Source organism: Ictidomys tridecemlineatus, chromosome 4, assembly GCF_052094955.1.
Source record: "Ictidomys tridecemlineatus isolate mIctTri1 chromosome 4, mIctTri1.hap1, whole genome shotgun sequence".
Taxonomy (NCBI): Eukaryota; Metazoa; Chordata; class Mammalia; order Rodentia; family Sciuridae; genus Ictidomys; species Ictidomys tridecemlineatus.
Genome location: NC_135480.1, coordinates 143,940,875 through 143,967,497, shown reverse-complemented (window position 1 = coordinate 143,967,497; position 26,623 = coordinate 143,940,875). Strand labels below are relative to the sequence as shown.

Genomic DNA, 26,623 nt, shown 5'->3' with positions numbered 1-26,623 from the left:
GAGGGATTAGTTTTCATGTTTGGCTGATCAGTAAGGTTAATTCATGAAAGGGTGACTGAAGCCGCCACCTTCGCGTTGGCTCCTAACACCTGGAACACAATGCACTCCTTTGACATTATTGCTCCTACACCCGAGGCCCAGATTCCCTGCCATATTTGCTGGGGAAACTGGCAGACTCTCCCATCTGTGGTAGTACATCAGAGTTAAACTGTTCAAGGTTAATAAAGAGCACTTCAAGGGCAAGGAATCAGCATTTTTTCCCCTTCAAAATTTAGACAAGACAGGATAGGACGAATGCAATGAAGGAGTGGGCCAAACTGCAGGGGGATGGTGAGGAAATGAAGAGCAACAGTCTAGACAAAGAGCTCCAGGTGGCGGGGTGTGCATGAGTTCTCATCCGAGAAATTCTCCTGGCTCGGGATCCAAAGGCAGGAGAGGGGCCGGCTCACTGTGTCAGAGTGGGAGAGGGTGGAATGGCCACCACCTGAGACAGGAGGCAGCAAGCAGGAAACACACTCCATTCTTCTGTACACACCAGCCACCACAGCCCAGCAACTGTTTCCTGTTTCCCAAGAACCTCCTGGAGAAGATAGACATCTGGAGACAGAGAGCCCTCCACAGTGTTATGGACGGAACTGCGTCCCTCCCTTCCAGACTGGTGAAGCCCTAGGCCCCAATGTGACCGAACTTGAACACAGGGTATTTAATAAGGAAATAACTGGGGTTACTCGAGGTCTGATAGGAAGAGAGAACAGATCCATCTCTCTCCCCCCCCACACACTGCACACAGGAAAAGCCCTGTAAGGAGGACACCGTGAGAAGATGGCAGACCACACCACAGAGGCAGAGGCCTTGATAGAAACCAGCCCTCAGGGCACCTTGATTTTGGACTTTTAGCCTCCAAACTGTTAGAAAACAAATTTCTGTTGTTTAAGGCCCCCCTCCCCACCCCCGTGGAACTTTATGATGACAATCCAAGCAGACTGACACAACAGAATCAGGATGAAACAGGAAATAACACAGCAGGCATTGCTGCAGATCCCTGCCCAGCACATTCCTCTCTCATCATACAGTAGGCACAAGAATTCATACTCTATTTGAATCAAATGATGATATGTCAAGATCACTGTATTGTCTTGAGCAACTAATAAAAAATAAAAAGTTGGGAAAGAAAAGAAAGGGCTGAAGATTAAACAGTACCATATAAAGCACACCTTTCATTTTGAAAAATCATTGAAGATTTTGTTGGGTCCTGTACAAGTTTTTGAACTCAAAATAGACCAACTCCTTCCATATAATGGAACATTATGTGGCTATAAAAAGGAACGAAACTCTGATACTCATTACAACACGGATGAACCTTAAACACATGCAAAATTAAAGCAGACAGAAAAGGCCACATATCATCTGGTTCCATTTATATAAAACATCCAGATCAGGCAAACCCATAGGTACAAAAAGGTAGACTAGCAAATTACCTTTTTGTACCTATTGCAAGGAAGAGAGAAATGGGGAGTCACTGCTCTGCATATGGGGATTCTTTCTGGGATGACGGAAATGTCTTGGAACTAGATAGTGGTGACAGTTGCACAACACTGTCAATACTAAAAGCCACTGGATTGTACATTTTAAAGGGTGAATTTTATGGTATGTGAATTATGTCTCAATAAAGCTGTTATAAATAAACAAAAAAATCCAGCTCCATCCTACTTCTGAGGACATTTAAGTAACAAAGGTGAAGCATGCATGGAAAAGGCAGCATATTTGGAGCATTTATAGAGTTTTGCTGTAATCCTGATTTTTCTACCTGAAGCAGGAAACTCTCCCTGAAGTTTATGGAGAAGACCCCAAACAAATCTTCAATAAGATCAAGACAGCTGGGCCCAGAACTACTGGATTTCATACCCTACAGAAGCTTAGGGACAAGGAAGGGAAGAGAGGTGTCCTTAAGGCTCAGCTGACTTCAGGTGACCACTGCAGCCATGTTTAGCCTTGGGTCATCTCCTATAGCATAAGTTCTATCCCCACCCCCCGACCCCCCTACACAACTGGCACCCATATAGTTTATCACTTCTTTACTGAGTGATCAGTTTATATCCTGGAGGGATTAAGGAAAGAGAGACTGAGGAACTGGCCCCACAGGAGAGTAGAGGGCCGTTAATATGCCAGGCAAAAGACATCTGATGAGAATGTGCTAAACAGAAGAAGAAATAACAGTATGTTCAAGAATAGATTTCAATCCAGAAATTTACTGAGACATCCATGAAATGACTTCAACCAAAATAGAAAACTGTTTCAAGCAAGATCAGCGCCACCTCTTGGACTGTTCCTATAGAAATAAAAATGAAACAACTCTTAAAACTTCTGGCATTGCTCTCCTGGGTCCATTTCCAATCCTGCCCTCTTCCCTGGGGTGGTCCAGAAGATATCTGTGGACCTGAAGGGTGGCCAGATTTAGCAAATAAAAACACAGGATGCTCAGTTGAGTTTAAATTCTAGAAAGAATGGAGAATTCTCAGTGTCATCAAAATTTGGGGAACATGCTTCTATTAAATATTTTTCATTATCTGAAATTTAGATTTAACTAAATTAAATGGGTATACTGTATTTATCTCAGAATCCTTATGAAGTGCCTGCGTAGGTGGCCCAACCAACTAGGCAAAGTGAATCCAGGCTGATTTGGGCCATTCCCTCCCTCCCCAGGAGCGAAAGCCAATGGAAGGTTCCTGGCTCCTCTGCAGTCCCTAGAGGCCATCACCATACATTCTGACACCTTCCTGCTGCCGCTTCAGAAAGCTCAGACATGGCGCTGTTAATCAATCTTGAGTAAGAAGACATGGCCACTAGGAGGAAACAACCAGGAAAAAGAGAGAACACAGACAAGAAAGCTGTGTTTACCTCTGTGGCTAAAGCGGGGGCCCCTAACCTAGATTTGATGCAGGTGTAAATGGAGGAAAGACCCTGGATTCAATGAAGAGCCAGGTGTGATAAGACCACAAAACGTTTCTCCTGACAACCCTGCTACAGTTAACAGAGAGTTTTAAAATATGTGTGTTAAGCAGATGATCATGGGACTGCAGAGTCTGCTGTTATCTCTGAATATTATTTTTTTATGGAGCTCATTTTTAATATGGGCGCTTTTAGGATGAATGTAAATAAACCTGATCATGCAATAAATTCAGTGTGCTCTTTTATTTTGCAGATTTAGACTAAAACACCATAAATCTCTTCTTTGAAGCAGCATCTTTCAAGATAACAGAGGCGGTACTTGGATTCTGATACCCACTAAAAAACTGTAAATAAGCAACTGACTTCAGAGACCTCCCCCAGTACCTGTGCTCAAGAGGACGGGCAAGGTACTCAGCAGCAGATGGAATCCGTCCTGTGGGGTTTTTCTCTTTGCCCTCCTATCAAAGGGATCGTTCTGGTGTGCAACAACAATCCCAGGGGAAAGGGTTCCTTGTTTGTAAAAAAGGATAGTGAACATGATCACTTTACACATTTACACACAGCAAGATCAAACCCTTCTATGAAGAAATAACCATCTACTCTAGTTCTCCTCTAAAGATTCCACTTACGTTGATTTTGAAGAACAACAGTTTGGAAGGTACATAAAATCTGGTCACCACTCTTTATTCCAGAAGCCCATTTGGAACCTGACCTCAGCATATATTGTATACCCTGTGTATATGTGCTCAATGAGAAGTATATGCCTATATATAAATATAAATACATATAAAGCTAACTTTCAGTGTTCAGAAAACAAAAGCTATCCCCATATAACAGCCAAATTCTGACATAACTCAATTTGGACACCTCATCTGGTGTGCACTGCACTCATTCCTAGTGTAAACCCCACCGCGCCGGGCAATGATATACTGTAATGTCACATCGCAATCTGGATTTACTATAAAGGGCCGCTGACGAGCTTCAGAGCAGTAAACATTGCAGCGAGGTGTATTTCACACTGAGCTGGTTTTTATGAAGAACACTTCACCGCCCAGGCACGGCACCTGGATGATGAATGGTGAAAGATGCATGACAAGCTTCATCATTGTTTGTAAATCTTAACTGTTCCTGCTCACTAACTCTGGAGGCAATTTTCAAAGACAGCGGCCGACAGAAGGACAGCACAGCTTTCCTGAAGGTTATTCAAGTTGTACTTGGCCTGGCCGGGCCTCTGAAGAGCCAAGCAGAGAAAATAAACTCCTGAGTTACTCCACACTGTGCCCGAGAAAAAGCACAGAGGACTGAAGTCAGATTCAAAGGAAGAAATCTATGGGTGACAATGCTAGAGGCTCTAACCAAGTGACCAAGTCATACCCTAGGAGGACACCTGTGTGGACATTACCTTGCCAGGATTTTTGAGTACAATGGTCACCGAATGAGTAAGGATGCAGATAGACTTAGGATGTGTGCTTGGCTCTGTGCACCAAACTGGGAGCTTTCAAAGAACAAGTGAAAGATGTGAAAAGCAAAGTCCTGATAAGCCACTGATGGACTAGGGGGACAGTAAGTTAATGTCTTTCTCCAAAACTATGAGGGGGAAATGGGAAGGTCCTTTATTCTCACTAATTTAAAAATAAATTAACAAGGAGTGTTTGTGACTATGATTAGCTTATGACCACAAAAAAAAAACAGTAATTATTTCAAAAGTACCTGGTGGTGTCCCCATTTGTGCATATAATTTCAAAGCTTATAACTAGTTATTTAATCTTACACCCGCCCTTGTCAAATATGAACATTTGCACCTGACTTGTTCCTTTTAAATAAAAACAAAGTCCAAATATAACCACAAAACTAAGGACGATTTCACTGTGCTCTCATGATAAAGATGTAAAGAGAAATGCCACACCTGATGCGTCGGTGGGTTTTGACTGCTTTGGAGCTTTTTGCTGACACCAGCACACTAGAGAAAGATGCCCCCACATCTCCCTGTATGAGGCCTCTGCAAAGGGACCAGGCTTTGGCATTTTCCCACTACAGAGAAAAAAGTGCTACTGCAGCATGTTTTTAGTCCCAGCAGACAGGACATTTCCAAGTGCACTATTGACCTCCAGTCATGGCCAAATTTCCATGAAAATAGTTCAAACACCAAAACCGCAGACCTTAGGCCAGTGAGGCTTAACAAATGACATCACCACCAGGCCTCAGTTCCTCTACATGGAAAGGACCACCCTCTCTTTCCGACCTTCCAGCCATCGTCTCTATGGCTTAGTATCCTCATCTGTAAAATGGGGATAATAATGTAAGGATTAGGTAAGTCATATCCATAAAGTACCCAGGGCATCGACTTATAGTTATTGAAGAACTACCCAAGTGTTTGTAAGGGAAGGAAGAGTAAAGGAAGGGAACAGAGAGAAAACAAAGAACACCCAGCAAAAGTGACTGGGAGTCCTGAGTTCATATCATGAGCTGGTTTTTCCTCTGAAACACTACCAACAAGGTCTGGAGGGAGTCCCAGCACTCTGCCTGCATCTCTGTCGAGTGTGCACATTGATTAAACCCTCCAGACCTTCTTGCAGGGCTGCATTCTTAATCTAAAACCAGTCACATGTAAAGAACTAAGTCCTTAAAATTTGAATTTTCTAAAAGGAGGATTCTATATGATACAAATCCAGGGTGTTTGAGGTCTAGCAGTTACACCCCATGGAGATGCATAATTTTCAGATCAGCAAGGAATGAGCAAAACACATCCAACAGTTGGTTTCTTATTCTTCCAAGAAGCCAGGAACCACCCTAGGAGCTCTCTAAAAATACAGCACAAGGCTAGGCTCCTGGATAATTCCGAGCCAACCTTGTGTGTGTGAGAACACACCCTGGTAATTCTTGCTACCATGCCGCAAGGCTTCCCTTATGTGAGTGAGCCTGATCTCCCCATGGGGGTGGGGGTCTGTCTCTACATGACAGCCTGTGGTGGTCTGGTCAATGGAATTTTACACACAGGACGTGTCAGGGGCCCATCAGGTTTTAATCTTGCTGTTTGCCTTATAGGGTGCTCTTTTCATGGAAAAAGAAAAAGGTTTGAAAAAGACAACTCTATTTGTGTTCCCCAAACAGCAAGTCATCAAGCTTCTCCTGGACCTGCTGGTGCCCTCATATATCCCTCCTCTCTGATGGTTTTTCTTTGCATTCCATATTTAGCAAATGTATGATATAATAAAAACAAATCCTCAAAGGTGACATTTCTAAATGTTGATAATACGCTTAAAATTAGTACACTCCATTTTCCTCATTCAGCATGATGTCTAAGTAAGTTCTAGAATCATCCCCCCCCACACACACACACACAGTACATCAGGGCTCCAGATAAGCTAAAACTAAATCCTCTTTAATGACTACAGTCACTTTCATTTGTAGAGCCCACTGCCAGGCACCTGCCAAGTAGAAAAGTATGAAAGTGACACTCTTCACATGAGAACAGAACTGTTGCCATGCTTTTACCCAATTCTTTAGGTGACCCATATATAAAATAGATAATGTTATTATTTTTTCAACTTTCTGAAAGGGGAACTGGAGCTCTGATACATTAACTGAGCATCTCTCTGTCAGGCTAAGAGTTGGGTATCTGAGCCAGACCCCCCCCCCCATTTCCTCCATTGTGCTGGCCTACACGGGTCCTTGCCAATGAATGCTCCACTTAACTGTGCAAAGCTAAAGCTAAAGGTCACATAAGGAAAATAGGTTTACCAGCCCAGTGCTCTTTTCTTTGAAATTTAGCAAATGATAAGTCATTTCCTAAACTGCCAAGTTTGAATTAAACTCAACATTTTCTAAATGTTGCATAAAACGCACTCAGCTTTCCTTAAAGCAGGGAGACAAGGGTCAGTGTTTCTCCTCCAGGCTTGCCATACAACTCAGGGTACAACACACACAGAAGCCACCTCAGATTCCTTAGCTCCTGTCCTTCCTGTCTGAGTCTGATTCTAAATGTTCCAGAACATTCTTCTCCCTTATGGGAAGAACTGCCGAAAGCACCAACCCAATGCTGCCAGAAGGAGCAAAAGGCCTGATCACACCTGCCATCTCTTACTGTGTTACCACTCAATTCAGAATGTCATCTCTCTCACATAAAAGGTGGCTCTGGCCTCTTGGATGGCGAGCAAGGAGATCTAAGGGTGCTTCCAACTAGCAGCATGGCCTCGATTCTCACTGTAACTGGGAAGTTCTGCCAGGTGACCTTTTCCCAAAAGCCTAGCTCCAAAGTGCAACTTTAGGCAAGTCCATTTGCTGGGGTGACAACTTAGCCATATTACATGTACTTACTATGGGGGAAGAGCACATTAACTGAATCAGACACATCTACACTGCCCTTCAAAACCACTAATGCTGAATGAATTCAAAAAGCCCCATTTGGAAGCACAGAGGACTCTCTGCATTGTGCTCTGATGTCACTGAAGGAACACAAGGTCTTCGATCTGAGAGGCCCTTCCACTGACCTGGATTTCTGACCTTTGGGCAGAGGCAGATGCCCTGTACCTCATCTGACACCCTCTGCATGTTAAGTAACATGTGAAAACCTCCAGATTCAAGCACCGCCTCAAGCGTCTGACTCTTTCTCCTGGAAAGAACACAGGTTCAACGCGAAGGAAGGGTGAGTGTGTGGGAGCCTATCTCTGGGTCTGAGGCAGGAGAAGCCCAAAAGAAACAGGAGGCACCATTGTTCCTATTTAAAATGAGATTCCAAAATAGGCAAGATCTAAGATGTTCACTTTCACCATGTTAAGCCTAAACTACGTTGCAGGTGTTAATGTCATCCAGCCAAGTTCCTCAGGACTTACACTTAAGAGCCAAAAAAGGTGCCTATTTACAGATAGGAACTGTTACCCACTTGTAGACACGTGCATACCTATTAAAAAGAGGTGCTGCAATGTCACTAGATGAAGAGGCAACATTTCCAGAATGTTCCTCCTACTGCCCCCTGAACAGTGTCTGTTACTAGGAACTGGTCACACTATCACATGAGTCAGTCCTCCACTTACATCCTTCTGTAGGGAAGGACCTATGGTTTGTTTTGTATTAATTTTTTTCAGTTTCTAATCTCCCTAGTGTGATACTTTTAAAATAAGTTGATATAAATGAAGTACTAGAGCCATTAATTGAAAAAAAAATGGAAGACAGGTGTTGGCAGGGATATGAGGAATGGAAACCCTCATACATTAAGGTTGGCATGTAATATGGTAAAGTCCAGTGGAAAAGAGTTGGTGTTCCTCTATAAAATTAAACAAAGAACTTGTATGTGATCCAGCAATTCCATTTAACTTTAGTCTGGTCCTTTGGAGTGCCCTTGAAGGAGAATGTGGGATCTTGGCCTTTTCCTTTCTTTTTGCTTCCTGGCTAATTAAGTGAGTGGTTTTGCTACACCATACACTCCCATCCCTGCCATCTGGCATCTGGCATCTGGCATCTCCATCAAAGACCTAAAGCAATGGTGCCACTTCTCAGGGACTAAAACTTCCAAAACCATGAGCAAGAATAAACCTTTTCTCTACAGGTTAATCATCTCAGGTATTTTGTTATAGTGATAAAAAGCTGACTGACATACACTCCTTGGTGTATGTCTAGAAGAACAGAATACAGATAGTCCAACAAAGATGTGTACTGCATACTTGTGCTATTTATAACAGCCAAACGATGGAATGAACTCAAATGTCCATTAACTAATAAACAAATGAGATCTATCCATATCATAGAATATTAGCCATAAAAAGGAATGTAGTATTGATCTATTTAGATGGACCATGAAAACATTAGGCTTAGAGAAAGAAGTCAGACACAAAGGCCACATACCACTTCTCTGGTATGTAGTTCCTAATCCATAAGGGAGGATGGGGAGGGGAAAAATAGAAGTCCACTGGATTAGATAAAGGGGAATGAAAAAAAAGGAAAAGAGGAAGGGAATAGGAAGGATAGCAGAATGAATCAGGCATAACTTTCCTATTCTTGTATTTGAATACATGACCAGGGTAACTCTGCATCATGTACAACCATACGAGTTAGAGTCTAATTAGAATAAGTTATACTCCATGTATGTATAATATGCCAGAATACATTCTACTGTCATGCATATCTTAAAAGAACAAATAAAAGAAAAAAAAGCCACATACTAGATAATTCCATTTACATGAAATCCAGAATAGCTAAATCTAGATAGGAAGCATTTTAGAGGAGGCTGGGATGTGGCTCAGTGGTAGAGTGATTGTCCAGAAAGCAGATTAGTGGTTCCCAGGGGCTTCAGGAAAGGAGAATAACTGCCTCATGGGTACAAGGCCTCCTCCTAGGGTAGATGAGAGACTTGTAACTGGACAGAAGTGATAGTTGCCCAACACTGTGAATATACCAAATGGCACTGAACTGTGTACTTTAAAATGTTTAATGATGATTCTGTGTTAGGTGTATTTTACCTCAATAAAAAAAATGAAAGGCAAAAAAATACAAGCCACAGTTTTTTATTAGGCTCACTGGATATAAACTTGCTTCATCAAACTGCTATGAAATTTCCATTTATTTTCAATTCCTTTACTCATCTCTTCTCTTGGACCATTAACAAAGCACCAGCAAGACCCACCACTGCCCTGTGTCCCATCCTGTCTTACCTACTCAGGGACACTGCTAGAGCAATTGTGTCCCCACACATCAGCTGTATCAGCAAGTTTCCCCCTCAACTGCATCACTCTTATCAACACACACACACACACATACACACACACGCCTATCAATCTCCTCTCCCCTCTAGTGACTGCCCATCTCACCACTTCCCTTATGGGGAAACTCCCTGAAGAGCTGTCTATACTCACTGCCCCGTTCTTCTGTCCCATGCACTACTAATATACAATCAGGTTTTGGTCCCCACCTCCCCACAAGAGCAACCACTTAGTGAGGTCATCCATCATTTCCACCTGGCAACAGCCAATAGTCAATTCCAGTGCTCGTCTCCCTTGACCTGTCAGTCTGTTTGGCTCTGCTCATTGAAACACTGTCTTCACCTGGCTTGCAGACACCACTCCCTTGCAATTTCTTGCTTCCTCATTGGGTGCTCCTCAATGCCCTCTCTATTGCTGGTGCTCCCCATCCATCAGAACACTAAACGCAGGAGGGCTCCAGATTCAGCCTTGGTTCTTTACTTTCCATTTACATCTGTTTCTCTAGATGATGGATCACACTAACATCAATGCATCGTCAAATTCTCAAAATTTTCATTTCTAGCAGGATATTCCTCTCAATATCCAGCTCCCACCTAACAATCTACCTGGGTGCCTCATGAATACTCCAAATCTAATATGTGCAAATTAATCTCCTAGGATCTGGGAACATAGCTGAGTAGCAGAGTGTTTGTTTAGCATGTGTAAGGCCCTGGGTTCAATTTACAACACTGCAGAAAAAAAAAAATCTTCTAATTCCCACCAACCACTTTTTCCCCATGGTCTTTTACCTTGGAGACTTCAATCTTCTACTTGATCAGGTCAAAAACATGAAGTCGTCCTCCACTTCCTTTCCTTCTGTTGTATCCCAATCCCATGTGCAAATTTTGTCAGTTCTGTCTTCTAAACATATCCAGAATTCAACCACTTGTCATCATCACCTTGCTCCCATGCTAAGCCAAGATCATCTTTTGCTAGAGTGACTGCAACAGCCTTCTAACTGGTCTCCCTGTTTCTACCTTTGCATCCCTATGGTCCACTCTTAAACAGTAGTCAGGGCCATCTCTAAAAACCACAAGCAGGACATGACAACATCTGCTAAAAATCCTATAATTGCTTCTCATCTCACTTAGTTTCAGTGGCTTCTACAGGACCCAGCCCACATCTCTCTGATCCAACCATTGACACTTTCCAGGATATGGAAAAGAGAGGGAATGGTGTAAACTTTGTTTATTTAAAAAAAAAATGTGAAGAGGGAAAAGGAAAACTTCTCCTGTGAATCTTTCCCCCTTAAAGTTCTATTTTCATGTTACCAATTTCAGCAAAATCAGAGGAAAACACTGTAGTCAGATTCATTTATTCAGATGCTGAAGAGAAGCTAAGCTTACGTTTACCTTTAAAAAAAAACTGAAGAAACATGGATTTAAGAGACACATTTATACTCAAATAGGATTTTAAAGAAAGCATTATCTATTTTAAAAAATGTTCTTCAAATCATTTAGAAGTTCCTCTTAAAATAATTGATTTACTTCTTTGAAATTATAACTTATTTGTTAAAGCAAACCAAAGGAACTTAAATTAACATTGGTAGGACTGCTAAAAGGCACTGGTAAATTAGCCAGCCTTCCTGAATTTCTCATGAGTAAGTATAATGATGTCCCTCATCCCACCCACTGCAACCCACTCCATCCCTCCCCACCTCAGCCCCACCTAACAAAGGGCCTAACTTGCCCCCAAAGTTCTCTCCGCTCTGTCAATGCTGAAGATGAAATAGGATCCCATGTCCCTAAAGATGGTCTACTGGGCATTCTTGTCCCCAAACACAATTTTCCCTTTCCATTCCCATCTGCTCTGTTCAAATGCCATGTACTGCACCTGAAGACAGCACATCTTTAGAAGTTATAAAGCCATATTTCTTTCAAAAATTAGCTGGGACTTGATTTCCTATTAATTCATATTCTCTTTATCCATAGTAATTCCAAAGTAAATATTTACTGAGATTTCACTGTAGCTCTTCCTGGCTAACCCACTCATTTCCACAGCTCGAGCTCCGGATGAACTGCAATGGAGTCAGAGGGTCCCAAGCAATCAAACCTGGGGCCTTCTCACACCCATGGGTTCAATTCTATATGTCCCTGGAAAAGCCGCAAGAAATTCCAGTAGTTTTCCCCTCTAAGCACTGCTATACTGGCCTCACTTTCCTGGACTGTAACCTCTTTCCTCCTGGTCGCTTCTTTTTCTGCCATAAATTCCCATGCCCACTGCTCTTCTCCAAGTTCCTTCTTCTCTGCTCTAATAAATTGCCTCTTATATTTTTGTCTTACTGCCCTGCTCTGAATTTACACCTTTGTCTCCAGTGCTTCTAAATATACTCCATTATTCCTGGAGTAAGAAGCTCAAGCAATTTCTTCCTACAAGTGGGTTTCAGTTTTAATTTTCTATCTGAACAAATGTTTCTTTAACTGCTTCAAACCCAAATTGCTCACTGGCTCCATCAGACAAGCAATGCAGTAGGCTTCTGAACTTTTTATGTCTGGGTTCCTTACAGAGAAAGCTCACTCAAAAATGTGTCAGCCACTCATTCATTTGCTCAACCAATAAGCAGCAAACAAGTCATCATAGCAAGTAAAAAGGCAAAGAGATGAGTCCTCTGTCTTCAAGTAGCTTATGATCCAGATTTTATACAGAATCCAAGGCAGCATGCAAGAAGGACCACAGAGCATAGAGCACACAAAATGAATGTTTATGAAGTAGAGGTATGCTTGCCCACTCCCCAAAGAATGATTATTAATAAAAATGAAACTGCAATCCGCAATGTATACTTCAGTCTCTACAGTTCAAATTAGCTCCCCTCTCTTACAAATTCTATATTAATAGAAGCCACCATTTAAAAAATATTTTATTTATTATTTAACATCTTTAGTTTGACATAACTTTCAATATTTATACATAAGGTAGGCAGATGGGCATGGAAGCCAATATTTTATTTTAATATAGCAAATAAAGCATAACTTGCCCAGCTTTTTAAGATTTTTTTGTTCTGATTTTTAAAATCAAGGCATGTTTCTGATTCTCAAAACGTCTGCTCTGCAAACAAATATGATCTCCACAGTCAAGTTATTTGGAAACCAAACTTCTCCTTTTATTTATTATAGAGTAAACGTTGACAAATCAGTGTCTCTTCCAATCACTCACTAAGGCTCTGATTTCCACTTACTGCCTCGACTGTGTTTGCTTCTCAATTTTCTAAATCAAAAGATGATGCATAAATATAAAGGACTTAAAAACAGCATCTGGAAACAGCAGCCATAAAAGACCTGCCTATCATCACAGCATAAATGTTGGGGAGAAGGTTAAAAGTGAAGTTGAGGAATTGTGTACTTCAAACTGCCTTGGTTCATTAAACAGTCATTTTTTATTTTAAAGCCATTATATCAGAGTTATTTGCATTGCTACTGCATAAACTCTGAGATTGACTGTATTAAAAAATGTTTTATTATGTTATTTTATTTTCCCCCAAAAAAGATGAATACACCTTCACATTTTAAAATGAAAATCTTTGGGAAACAAGTATTCAGTTTTCAGAAATTCACTTCAGGAAAAAATCCTGAGACTTGAACCACATTTAAAGTATCCCTGTGTACCCTCAGTGGTAGAGCACTTGCCTAGAAGGGACAAGGCCCCGGGTTTGATCCCCAGCACTGCCACCACCAACAAGAGTGACCCTGTTGCACGCTGAGCCTGTAGAAAATACATTTTTAGCTTTTGAATAGAAGTTTCACATCTTACTGTTGTACTCAGAAAAAATTAGCATATTAAAAAATCAAACAAAGCAAAAATCAACCCATTGCTAAATACTTTAAAGGATAGTTATCTCAGCTTCACACACAAGGAACTTTCCAACAGTTCCTAACAGATATCAGCCATCAAAGAGGTTAGGAGCCCCCATGTTGGCTGCACATCCTCTCTCCACCCCCAAAGCCAGCCTGAGAGCAGACACCTACCACTCGATTTGGCTTCCGAGTAGGAAGGGCCATCCTCAAAAGTGAAGATTTGGGACACACTCTGGCCCAGGTAGGAGGGAGGCCCATAGTAAGAATGCATCCTGTACTGGGAACTCACTGCATGGCGATTCTCCGAGTTTTTCATCTGCTTAAGAAAAAAGAAAGAACACAATAAGACCAAAGTTGCATTTTACAATTATTTAAAAAAAAAAAAAAAAAGAGGGGAGGAGCGTGGGTATGGGGGCAGGAAAGATCGTGGACCGAGACGGACATCATTACCCTAGTGTGCCTATGACTACACATATGGTGCGACACTACATCTTAGACAGACAGAGAAATTAAAAGTTGTGCTGCAGTTGTGTACAATGAATCAAAATGCATTCTGCTGTCATATATACCTAATTAGGATAAATGAATAAATAAATATTTTTTTAAAAACTAGAACTGTGTACCCTCAAGGTGACTTTCCTATCTTTGGGTCCCCTCAAAAGCACCCCGAAAATTCCATGTGGGTTATATGATGCTCAGTTAACAAGTACTAAAAAGAACAGGGTGGTAGAGAGGGGAGAGCCATGCTCAGGAGCCAACACGCCTACTGGGAGGCTACTGAGCTGCTTTGACCTTCTTCATGTTTCCTTCTGGGTAAAAATGGCACCTGGCCTTGGTTACCTTATACTATTCATATAAGGACGCCTTTTGAAGACTGTAAACAATAACATGGAAACCAAGCACAGGGGTAAGCTATCCCCAGTGGGATGCCATGCTGGGTCCTGTCAGTCAGCGTCCATGCCCATCTCCTTCTATGCCGTTCCCTGTAGCAAAGTAGAAAGGTAAGGGATCTGCATTCAGAAGGGATCTGGATTTTGCTAGTGACCACAAAAGAGTGGGGATGGGACCCATCCAGGAGCGCTGGCAGCTGACACACAGGCCTGGCAGTCACACATTTTTCTGGAAACCAGATCTTGTCTTTGGGACTCTGGGTACCTTTTATGTAAAGAGCAGTTCTCCATTGCTTCCTGATCTCTTCCTTCAAATCTCAGGAGATGTGACCTAACTTCAGTTTTTCCAGTCCTTCTGATGACTGGAAAAATCCTTCTGATGATAGACAGGGCCCCAACTTCAGTTTTTCCAGTGCTTCTGATGATTGCAGAGGGGGCACTTATGCCAACATCTAGAATTGTTTCCTGCATGGAAGCTGGTACAGCTACTAGGCATTCACCTCATGATCATATCTTCATGACAAGAGCAGAGCTGGATGATTTATATTGCCTTTAAAAATTAAATTTGGATGGTATTGCATTTACTTATTTATTTAGATGCTGGGGATCAACCCCAGGACCTTGTGTATCCTAAGCAAGCACTCTACCACTGGTGTACACTCCTAGCCTGTAGATGACAGCCATTTTAAATAACAGTCTTTCTAAGGAAATATCTAAGATAAACTAATCATGATCAAAATTAAGAACTAATTTCAAAAATTGTGTTTTTAAATCCACTGTAGGCTAACAATATACCTGGCAGGTAAAATTAGTTTCGGGGCTTCCTGGAGATTTTCTATGAATATCTAAATTCTGATAATTTCTCAAGTCACCGTGGTCTGAGTGCATTTTGAATACTATGGAATTATTTGGTGGCAAGTTCCTGATTTCTGTATGATACTTTGAGATGATTGAAGGATTCATGTTTGATCTTCCCAGTTTAAATGCATGCTCTGAGGGGTGGATTCTCACCCCTTGGAGAAGCAGAAATGACTTCATTACAGGTGGTTATTTCCTTTCAAGTGAAGTTTCAATGAGCAAACTACTCTTATTCTTTTTGCTTTTCAAAATATATACAGTGGCATCTTTTCTAGGCCAATCATTCCATTTCCATTTTCTTCTGTCATATAAATCTTCACCAAATAGGAGGTCAAAGCAAGCTGTACTTGGAAAATAGCCCAAGGCCAAGAACTGCCTGCCACCCTAACGAGAGTGCCCAGGTCAGGAGGGCCCATCAGGGAGCTATGAAATCATTCAAGAGGGAGGACACTCAATGGTAGCAGTTTACTACACAAACAAACTAGGTTCCCAATTAGATCAGTGCTCCCCAGCACTCCCTGAACCGGCATGGGGATCTGTTAAGTGCAGAGTCAGTGTGCTAGGTCTGGGTAGGGCCTGAATGCCTCACAAGCAATCCCAGAGAAGCGGATTCACTCTGATGACTAAGAGCTTGAAAAACCATACTTTCTCTCTTACTTAGGAGCCCAGAACCAATGTTCTAAAAATTCTTTAGCAAACTACTTATAACCACCAAGTTTCCAATGGAAGTGGGATAGGATGAAAATTATGGCAAGTGGCATGTTTTTTGCTTTTATTATTTTTCTTTTACCTGTAAAAGTCCCCAAAGCATCAACAATTTTTTCAGGCCTCTTGCATCTTCCTGAAGGTTGCAATGGTAATAAGAAACTCAAGCACATCTTAAAGAGCCATTTCTGTCTCCAGAATTCCATCAGGTCAGTTATGCAGTCTGAGCAATGAGCACCAAGTTAGCAACAAGGGACTAACAAAAGAGTACAGAACACCCTGGTATGAATAACATGGCATCCCCACTCTGGATAGGGAGCTAGTCTCATCTGAGTGCATGTCAGTCCTTCAAGGAAAATAATTTTCAGGTTTTTTATGTGTGTGTGTGGGGGGGGTCATTTTAGGTACTGGGGATGAAACTCAGAGGCACTCTATCACTGAGCTACAAGGCCATCCCTTTTGATTTTGAGACAGAGTCTTGCTGAATTGCCCAGGCTGACCTCAAATTTGTGTCTCTCCTGCCTCAGCCTCTAGAGTCACGAGGATTACAGGTATGTGCCAGGGTAGGCCAGCTGCTTTTCAGTTTTCCCTCTATACAAGGAAAGGTCTCAAGCCTGCAAGGCCCTGCAAAATGCTCTATATTTTCCTTTTACTGTGAAAGTTTCTACTAATCTATTTAAAATGTTTGAAAAATCTTCACTGTTAACCCAAATCAGGGGTCAGCAAACTTTTTGCTGTAAATGATCAAATAGTAAATATTTTAGGCTTTGCAAGTCCCCTCTAGGCAACTGGCAAATCAATTGGCTGTGTTCCATTAAAACTTCAGAAATATGTGCACTAGTTCTTAACCTTGAGTCTCACTACAAAAAGGGCTCTCCTTCACCCTGTACTGAGAGTCTGGATTCTAACCCTAGAAAATCTGATTTAATTGGTCTGGGTGTGGCCTGGACCCTGGGTCTTTCCAAAGCTTCCCAAGTAATTAATTCTAAAATGTCATGAAGATTGAAAAGCAATACTCTAAAATTATCAACATATCTCTAAACATCTGAGAAGTATGAAATCACAATATTCCTTGTGTTACTTTAAAAATGCAAAAGGTCAATTGTGACAGTGCCAATCCCACTATGTATATTATCTGAGAAGAAAGATAAATGATAGAGTTCTTTTTTAAAAAATAAAACTTGCTGGAAAATAAAAACAATTTCAAACGTATACATATGCTAATATCCCCATAATTCCCTTTCTATATTTTTAGAAAGCATCAAATTACAAGAATTATTTGAAACTAGGAATTGAGTTCTTCGTATTCATTCAATTTCCCCATCAAATCCAAAAGATCACTGAGCTACAGAAAACTTTCAGCAAAAGAAGAAAAGATACAAAGGGTCAGACTCCATTTGATGTCAATAAAATGTGAACTTACTGAGGTTATCAATCATTCAGCTCCATCCAACACAAAGAATAATCTACAAACAACACCCACATGACTACCCACACATAAAGAAGCATGGTCTTGTTTGTTTCTAAGTGCATGTATATCTCTGAAACATAAAGTTATATCTGAACTGCAATTCACCCAGAAAGCTCAGGAAAAGGTACAGTATAATACTATTTAAAACTTTAAATTGCTATCTGCTCCCTTCTAACTGAAAAAAAAATCACAATTCTGCTACTTTTGGTTTAGACAAAATGGGTAAATAATGAAGACTTTGAAACCTGTTTTACCTTAAACCCGTAATTCTCCATGGGGTGGGGGGGGGACCTGGTCCCTGGGGAACTTCTGACAAAGTATGGAGACACTTTGTTGCTCCCCTGCCCCATGTTTCCTATTGGTGCACTACAGTTGTACATAATGGTTGGATTTCATATTTGTACTGCACAACAACATCAACAACATAATTTGGATTGTCACAACTCGGGGGAGGGGAGTGCTCCTGGTATCCCGTGGCAAAGGCCAGGTGACATCTTCCCACAATGTGCAGGATAGTCTCCCACACGACAAAGTATCCAGCCCAACATCTTGGTAGTGCCAAAGTTGAGAAACCCAGCTTTAAACTAACCTGATAACCTTGGCTCAGCCCCTCACCACCAGTGAAAAGAAAAGAGCAAAGCACTACTGAGGGACAGAAGCTATAAACTAATTAGGACTGTTCAGTTCTGCTCAAGGGGCATGTTATTCTTTCCTTTTTGCAATGCTACCTTGTTTCTTTAGATTTTTAATTCCTTTAAATTAAACAAATAAACCAAGTAAAACTTAAAAAACCCAGGACTCTGGTGAATTATGGTTACTATTATTATCAGCACGTGGTAGCTGGCAAGCAAGAGGCAAGTTTTATAATCTTATTACCCTCCCCAGCCTCTGAGCCCGAACAGGACCCACAGTCAGGAGCTAGGCTGGCAGAGAATGCACATGCTGTTAGACTTAACCCAAAGGAAGGTAAGAGTTTAATGGTTTGTTTTATCAAATTGCTGAGAAAAATACATCACAATAAATCTGAACCATAGGTTCTCTTTATACATCATAACTGCTCTCTTTTATAGTAACGATAATATAAACAAAGCATAAAAATGTTTGAACTCATTTCTTTTCTCAAAAGTTCCTGAATACAATTCATTGAGTCTACTATTAAGATAGGAAGAATGACTAGTTCTACACTGAACTGAACACTCCTTCTAGTTGAAGGGGATTCACAGAGACAGAATAATCTTGCTGGAGTTTAGGTAGGGGACGGTGTTCCTGAGAAGAGTTCTGTAGGATGACAGTTCTAATTGTAGAGTCCTCTGACACTGACATAGGGCTCATGGTCTTTTAAATCATTTGGGGTGAACCTCCGGTTATCCGGTCAGAAACATTTTACAAAAGAAGGCAAGTCTTCATAGGCTGCAGAATTTCAGGTCTCCTGGTAAAACCAAGAGTAAAGGTCAGGGCTGAATTTTGCCTTCAATAAATAATGTCTTTGATTTTAATATAAGTCTTTTTTCAAACAGTCTGAATGGGACACCTGTTCCCACGTTCACCTAACCACATAATCTAAGCTGTCCTAGATCACAGACTGCACCTTATAAGGTGCCCATTCACCTACTGAAATGCACATTCATCCTCTGGCACTGCACACTTCCCAGCTAGAAAGAATTATTTTTACTATGCAGGCTAACAGTGATTGCCATTATGCACATACTTTAGGCATAAAGGAAACATCAACAGGCTAAATCATGTAGCACAGGCAGATTCCCCACTACTACAATCCATGGCTCCCCACTTCCCTTTCCTGTTCATCCAGTCCTCCAAAGATTTGCTTTCTCTCTACTAATCAGCTTTGTTAACTTCCCCCTCCTCCTTTTAGGTGGCCATTCCTTTGAATGCTCTTAAAGGAGGAAAAATGGAGATGGATGGGGAGACAAGCCTGTGAGAACTCAGACTCTTGTGAGGAATTCCCAAAGAGCCCCAGGGTTCTGGGGGCACCCTGAGGGGAGGATGTCTAGTGTGCAGGCTGCACTTAGATGCTGAATAATACAACAGCTGCTTATCCCAAGAGGGGATGGATGCCCTTCCTCCCCTGAGAGTAGGTGAGAGGGGAGAAGAGGAGGGAAAAGAGGGGAGAAATAAGGATGCCTGTGTGACATGGCAGAAAGAGCAAACAATTTAGCCAGGTGTGGTGACACATGCCTGTTATCCCAGGTACTCAGGAGGCTGAGGCAGGAGGATCACAAGTTTGAGGTCAGCCTGAGCAAATTAGCAAGACCCTGTCTTAAAATAAAACACCCCCTACAAAATAGGGATGGTGATGTCACTTAGAAGTAGAATGCCCCTGGGTTTAATACCTAGTGCCACTGAAAAGAGGTGGGGTACTTTAAAAAAATGATACATCTTTAAACTAGTTTGGAGGAAGTATGTGGGAATATGCTTGTGCTGCCAGTTGTAAACACCAGTTTCCCAAGGTGAGAAAATCTGTGAGATATGCAAAAACAAAAGGAGACTTGTGTGGATGAGGCTTTTCAAACAGAAATAAAAGGAAAGGACTTAAATTCCAAGCTTGGATTAATACCAAAGCAGATTAAAAATAATAAAATAGTCACAAAATGCCCCATAGAAAAATAAACAAATCATCAGGAAATACAGAACCAAAACTGTCCGTGAGCACATAAGGGAACCACCTGCCAACTCCCAGAGAAGGTGGAGAGGTAAGCAGCAGGGATCCACACTTTAAGGGAAAGACATCCCAAAGGACACTGGGATTCCACCTGGACACATTAGTGCTTCATTATGTTTGTCTTCATCGGAAAAGCAATTAAGATGTGAGTACTGCTATGCTTTTAAAAACCCAAATTAATATTATGAACCATTACTCAGTTGTTTTTGCCCTCTGCATCTGTGGCACTAATAGAATAGTTTATTTCCCTTAGGTTCTGTTTTCCAAAAGGCAGAAATGCTACTCCTTACAGGGCCCTGAAATAATTCAGTTGGTTAGAAAAAGCACAAATTGGGACTGGGGTTGTGGCTCAGGCACTGGGTTTGATTCTCAGCACCACATAAAAATAAATACAGGTCCAACAACAACTAATAAAATGTTAGAAAAAAAACAAAGAAATAAAAAGCAAATTTTTTTTTTTAAGGAATGATATGAAATTCAGTTGGGTTCAGTGGCTTGCACCTGTAGTCACAGCACTCGGGAGGAAGAAACACTTGAGCCCAGAAGTCAAGAGACTAGCCTGGATAACCCAGGGAGATAAGGAAACACCACCTAAATAAATAATGATATAATATGGAATGAAACTGAATAAAGAAAACAGAAAATATATGAGAGTCTACTAATGCATGGATGGATAAAAGCTATTTCAAAGAACTTGGCGTTTTGTGCATGTATGTATATGTAAATACATACCGAATTGATTTCTGTGTGTCAGTCTAAAAGGTTTAAAAGACACTGATGTATCTATCAATCAGGCAGAGAGAAGCAAGTACCTTTAAAAAAAAAAAAAGGTATCTCAATATGTAAAAGTCTAATTTAAAAAAAAAAAAAGTGTTTCCTCTTCTTGGAACCTGGAAGGTTCTGTGCAGCATGCAGGAGGTTCTCAAAAGAGAGAGGGCAGACCAGACTCGGGCAGGGACCAGCTTAGTGTCTTTGTCATCTTTACATACTCATGCAGTCCATTCTAGCCCCTGGGTCAGACACTAACCTTTATCTCATTCACAATCTAAAATTCAGTCCCTGACTTCTGAAATGAATTCACACATAGGGCCAGGCATAAATCCAAGAGGGATTTAGATGAAAACCAACAGGAAACATATTCAGTAAAATATCTAGAGGAAAAGGACATGAGAAAGTCTGTTTCTAAAAATCTAGTTAATGACTATCCAGACACAGAATGCTCCATGCTCAATAGCCTGCTGAGTCTTGGAAGGCACTGTGTAGCAACTCTTAAGACTGGCAGAAGGGTCCCCAGCGATGACATTGTTGATGCAATTACCCAGAGAAAATGTTGGTTGTTGAACACAGAAGTAGGGAATTTCTGAGAATGAAAATGAGCATTTATTGAGAAATGCTAAATGGCCTGCTATCTCACTAAGTCCTCATAATTTAGTAATCACCAAATAATAAGTCGCTCAGAGAGATCAGGTAACAGTTCTGCTCACAGAGGCAGCAAGCAAAGAAAGCAGGATTCAAAGCAAGTTGCACAGAAGCTCCCGATGGGTCTCTACTAAAACCAAGCCACCTTGTTAATTTAAATGAAGACACCTGCTTATTGTAAAGATCTACTTGCTGCCTCTGGCTTTTAACAACTCCTCGTGTTTTTTCCTACTTTTAGAGAAAACAAGAAACTTATTTTTTTGATAGCCTGAAAATGAGAAGATGGCCACAACCACACATTCAGGAACTTTGATTCTGAGACCAGAAGCATCCATATCTGTTCCCACCTTGATGGACAAACTTAATTAACCTTTGCTACTCTGTTCCAACCTACTGTTTTAGACAAAACTAGTGACCCAGAAACAATATGTTACCATCAAAATCTCCATGGCAGCGACACCAAGAGATATAGCCCTATCAGCAGTATCGGGAAATAAGCCACTTGGATTAGCTGCTCTAAGAAATATGGATTATATTCATGTCACACATGAGCTGTCAGAAACATTAGGATACTTTTAGCATAAATCAGCAGTGTGACGGGTATCTTATGAGTACTGAACATGACAGACTGCCTGGAGGGCAAGGGGGGCTGCTGGGACCACCTTCCAACTGGCAGCACAAGCATATTCCAACATACTCCCCCCAAACTAGTTTAAAGATTCCAACACAGGTTGGTGAGCACTGGGGGACACACCTGACTCGTGAGTGGCATGAAAAGGCCCTTTCTACTTCCAAGATCATCACAGAAAAAGGCTGCCTCTAGGTAATGTAAACAACACAAGAATGACTGAAAACACCTTTCCCTGAAGCACACAGAAGAGTGTGTGTGTGTGTATGTGCAAGCAGAGAAACACGCCTAAGAGCCAATGTTTAGTGATTCTTCGAAATTTTCAGGTTTCGTACAAGTAAGACCAACAAACATATCTGTCCTGCAAAGCAGGCTGGAGAGGCCTAGATAGCAAGGTCATCTTGCAGCCAACACACCCCAGCTCAGACTCAACTCCCTGTGAGCAGCAGTGCGGTACTGGCAGGTGCTTTCTCCTCCCTAACCCTTAGTGTCCTCAGCTATGCCAGGGGTCACTCATCCTGGACAGGGCTCTGTTTAAGGATGAACTAGAACATGAGACACAGTGTGCCTGGCACCTAGGCTGCCAACCACTGTCCTGCGCACCTCCCTGCCTCTGATGGGTGGTCACACCCAGGGACCCCCTTCTGAGCCTGCCACCAAATGACTCTTCAGACACAAATACCCTTCCTATTACATACTTCAAATATTAAGTATGTAAGTATTTTGTCTAATATTGAAAATAAAAATTTGCTCTCTAAAATTTTACTGATTTTCGAATTTTAAAACAAGTGAAAAAAACTCAGGATCCATACTGCCATTATCAAATATGATTTTATTGCGGGTGCACGCACGCACACACACACACACACAAAGAGGGAGAGAGAAGTTCCAGGCCTTCCCATTTTTTGGTTTTATACAGATATTCAAGACACACAATGAGGATGTCTGCTTTCCTTCCTCCAAGAATGGATTGATAAAAACTGGGAAGTGCAAAAAGAATGTGAGAAGGGATTTTTAAAAGGTATAAAAAATAAAAGGAATAGATAACATCATTTTCCCCTATTCTCAACCTCCTTATATCCACCCCCCCTCGGAAGCTGTACCCATCAAGGGTGTGGGCAATAATGGGTGCACTCTCTATAAAGGATTTTGAAATAGTAAACCCCACTAAAAGTAAATCTGGTTTTCTCGGTTACCATGTGCTAGCAATTCTAAACAATAGCAGTGATAAAATGTTCCTCCTCATCCTGCCCCTTGGCATGCCCCATAGAGAGCCCATCTTTCCACCAGGCCTCACAGTTCTCCCCAGAAAACCTCCAGCTTCTGATCACAAGAGCAATCAGAGAATTATATGAGTCCTGGTTCTCTCTCCTCTACTAGCACAGTGCCAGACCCAGAGAAGGACATCCAAAAGGAGATTTTTATACATACTCTATAATATGAAGAGTTTTTGTAACCTCGTTCTTGTTTGTCTCTAATATATCTAACATGGTTTTTAAAAAGGCAAATCCATCTGTTATGCATTCCTTCAACTTTGATCTTTATTCAATCAATGAGTGAATATATATTCAACTAACAGAACATAGAAATCTGGACCATTTTTACATGTACTTAAACTTTTCTGAAAATCAACTAATTTTATATCATATTCACATCATTTAACAGGAGACAAAAGTAAGTGAAAAGAGCAAAAATAAATTAGATACTCAAGGCTCTGGGTTCAAACCTAACACCAAAAAAAGAGAAGGGGGGGAGAGAGAGAAACCATAAATAGATATTAGCCATCAGCTCAACCAAATTAAATCAGAAAGCTTTCAAACACTATGATCTAATTATCCAATAGTCAAGCAGATTACAGAATTCCCAAATGACCATATTATTTACTAACCTGATGCTATGGTGTCAAGGGTATTGGTAATGTTACAGACTAGCAGAAGACTGGTAATACACTTATTTCTGCCTCCAATTCAATAGTGAAATAGTTGCTGGTGTACACCAACCCTTAAACAGGGTTTCCAACTCAGTCCAGATTAAACCCATCTCTCATAAGAGAAATGACTCCATAGGACAGCCTAGGACTTTCAAAAGTCTCCCAAAGGCTTCAGAAAAACTGTAGTTACTCTATATGGATTTCCTGGGATGTTGCTAGACCACTTCGGCCAGGCTGAGAAAACACTTCCTTAGGATGAGCAAGGGCCTAGTTCCTTCACCTATTTTAGGTCAGAGATATCTGTTCCCTAGTGTCCCAGGTGTCCAGGACCCAGTTCACCTTTCTTCTGGAATCCACATTTTTAACTAAAATATTCTGCAGAAGTGTCTCTAGTGAACACTGCTTTAATTAAGGAATGTTCCCAGCACCCCTCCACCCCTCCACCCAGGTTCAGCCCACCTCCTTTCTCCTGCAGCTTTGGCTCCAGACAAAGAGCCACAAGACAATGACACCTGCGCCACACTTGGTACATACGCTGAATAATGTGCTAAAAATATTCATTAAAACAGGAAGCATTCAGAGGAAAGAAAAATCTCAGGATCAAAATGTTTCTATGAGGAGCTGGGGTTGTGGCTCAGTGATTGAGCATTTGCCTAGCATGTGTGAGGCACTGGGTTTGATTCTCAGCACCACATATAAAGAAACAAAATAAAGGTCCATTGACAACTAAAAAAAAATTTTTAAAAATATTTCTATGAAATGAAAACTTACCTAGAAACTCCAAAATAATCAACAATAAAATACTGCAATTACTGAGTTCATGAAAGTGTTTAGATACAAAAATAAAAATAAAAAAGCATAACACATTATAGCAAAAGAGAACATGCATAAAAGAAATCCTTCAGGCATAAACAAAAATTTTATGCATCTGTACTTCACTTTTAAGAAACCAAATTATGATCATTAGCTCTACTTGCCCAAGGCAGATAGATACATTATCTATTTCTAAATCTCCTTTCCTGAGGAAAGAAATTGCTTTAAAAATGTTTAAAATTGAATATGTCCTTATAAATTTTTCTATGACTGCTTGCCAACTTTTATCAGTTTTTCTTTCCAGAGGAAGAAGTGTATCAATGTCTGTCTACCACCAGATAGTGGCCAATAACCAGGTTGTTCTTAAGAAAGGGAAGCCAAGAACCAGGTATGGTGGCCCACCTCTGGAGTACCAGTCACTCAGGAGGCTGAGGCAGGAGGATCACAAGTTCAAAACCAGCTTGTGCAACTTAGACCTTATCTCAAAAAAAAAAAAAAAAAAGCGGGGGGGGGGCTGGGGATATAGCTCAGTGTTTAAGCATCAGTACCTTAAAAACAAACACAACAGCAGCAACAAAAAGCCTGAAGTCACTTCTTTTGATTATTCTTTTAGTTAACGGATTGTCCCAATGCTGTACCATACTTAAAAAAAAAGGCAGTTAGGGTGTTGTCTAGAGGTTTGAGAACCTTGGTGAACATGTAAGTAGTTCAAAGGCAATGGTTTCTTTAGGTGCAGGGGCCTGGCCCTCTGGCCCTCAGCAGGCTGAAGGTGCTAGAATGTCATCCCAGGAGCATCTTTTTCTGTGGCCCAAGTGTCAGGTGCCAGGGTCTGTTTTCCTTCCTGTCTGAATCTCAGTTCAAACACAGGACCACTTAGGTGATCCTAACCTCCTTTCTCCCTTTCTAAGTGAAAATCACAGGCTTCCCCAAGACCCACTTTGCACAATTCTTTCTTTAAATATCTTTTAACTTAGTTGGGTGCACAATCTCATGCCTGTTACCCAAATGACTAAGGAGGCTGAGGCAGGAGGATGGTAAGTTTGAGGTCAGTCTGGCAATTTAGTGAGACCCTGTCTCAAAAGGTATAACTTCAGTGGTAGGGGCTGGAGTTGTGGCTCAGTGGTAGAGCGCTCACCTAGTGCGTGTGAGGCCCTGGGTTCCATCCTCAGCACCACATAAAAATAAAATAAAGGTACTGTGTCCAACTACAACTAAAATAAACAAAACATTTTTTAAAAAGTTTATAACTCCAGTGGTAGAGCATCCCTGGATGCAAGCTCCAGTACTGCAAAAGATAAAATTACTTTTAAAAATTTAAACTGATACATAACAATTGTACATATTTAGGGGTCCAATGTTATATTTCAATACATGTGCCCAATGCATAATCATCACATCAGGGTAATCAGAATATCAATCACATCATCAAACATTTATCATTTATTTGAAAGGAGAACATCTGAATCCTACCCTCTACCTAATTTGAAATATATAATGAATCACTGTTAACTATAGTCACCCTACTGCCATTTTCTCAATTTGTCTGTTTTATTCAGTGGAGGATCCTAGCCCTAGTGCATAGTAAGCCCTCAATCCTTGTAGATGGGCAACCAAGGAAAGCAAAGCAACCACCAGGAGGAAGGAAATCCCCCATGTTGCCATCCCATCGCAGCCAAACTGTACCCTAACTGGTTGGAATATAAGTCTAGACATCTGGTGGCACAAGCCTTGGAAAAGCAATCAAGAGGGCGCCTG

General features: G+C 41.2%; 1 protein-coding gene across 2 annotated transcripts in view; it reads right to left on the bottom strand.

Annotated features, from left to right (window-relative positions):
* Dmrt1 (doublesex and mab-3 related transcription factor 1) overlaps window positions 1–26,623 on the bottom strand; it is a 103,930-nt gene that overhangs the window by 30,806 nt on the left and 46,501 nt on the right. Inside the window, exon 4 of one of the 2 annotated variants that reach the window (XM_005324085.4) lies at window positions 13,646–13,790. In XM_005324085.4, the coding sequence (XP_005324142.1) occupies window positions 13,646–13,790 (145 nt within the window). Of the gene's footprint in view, window positions 1–13,645; window positions 13,794–26,623 lie in introns of both variants that reach the window. The other variant, XM_040285689.2, reaches the window with a different exon arrangement.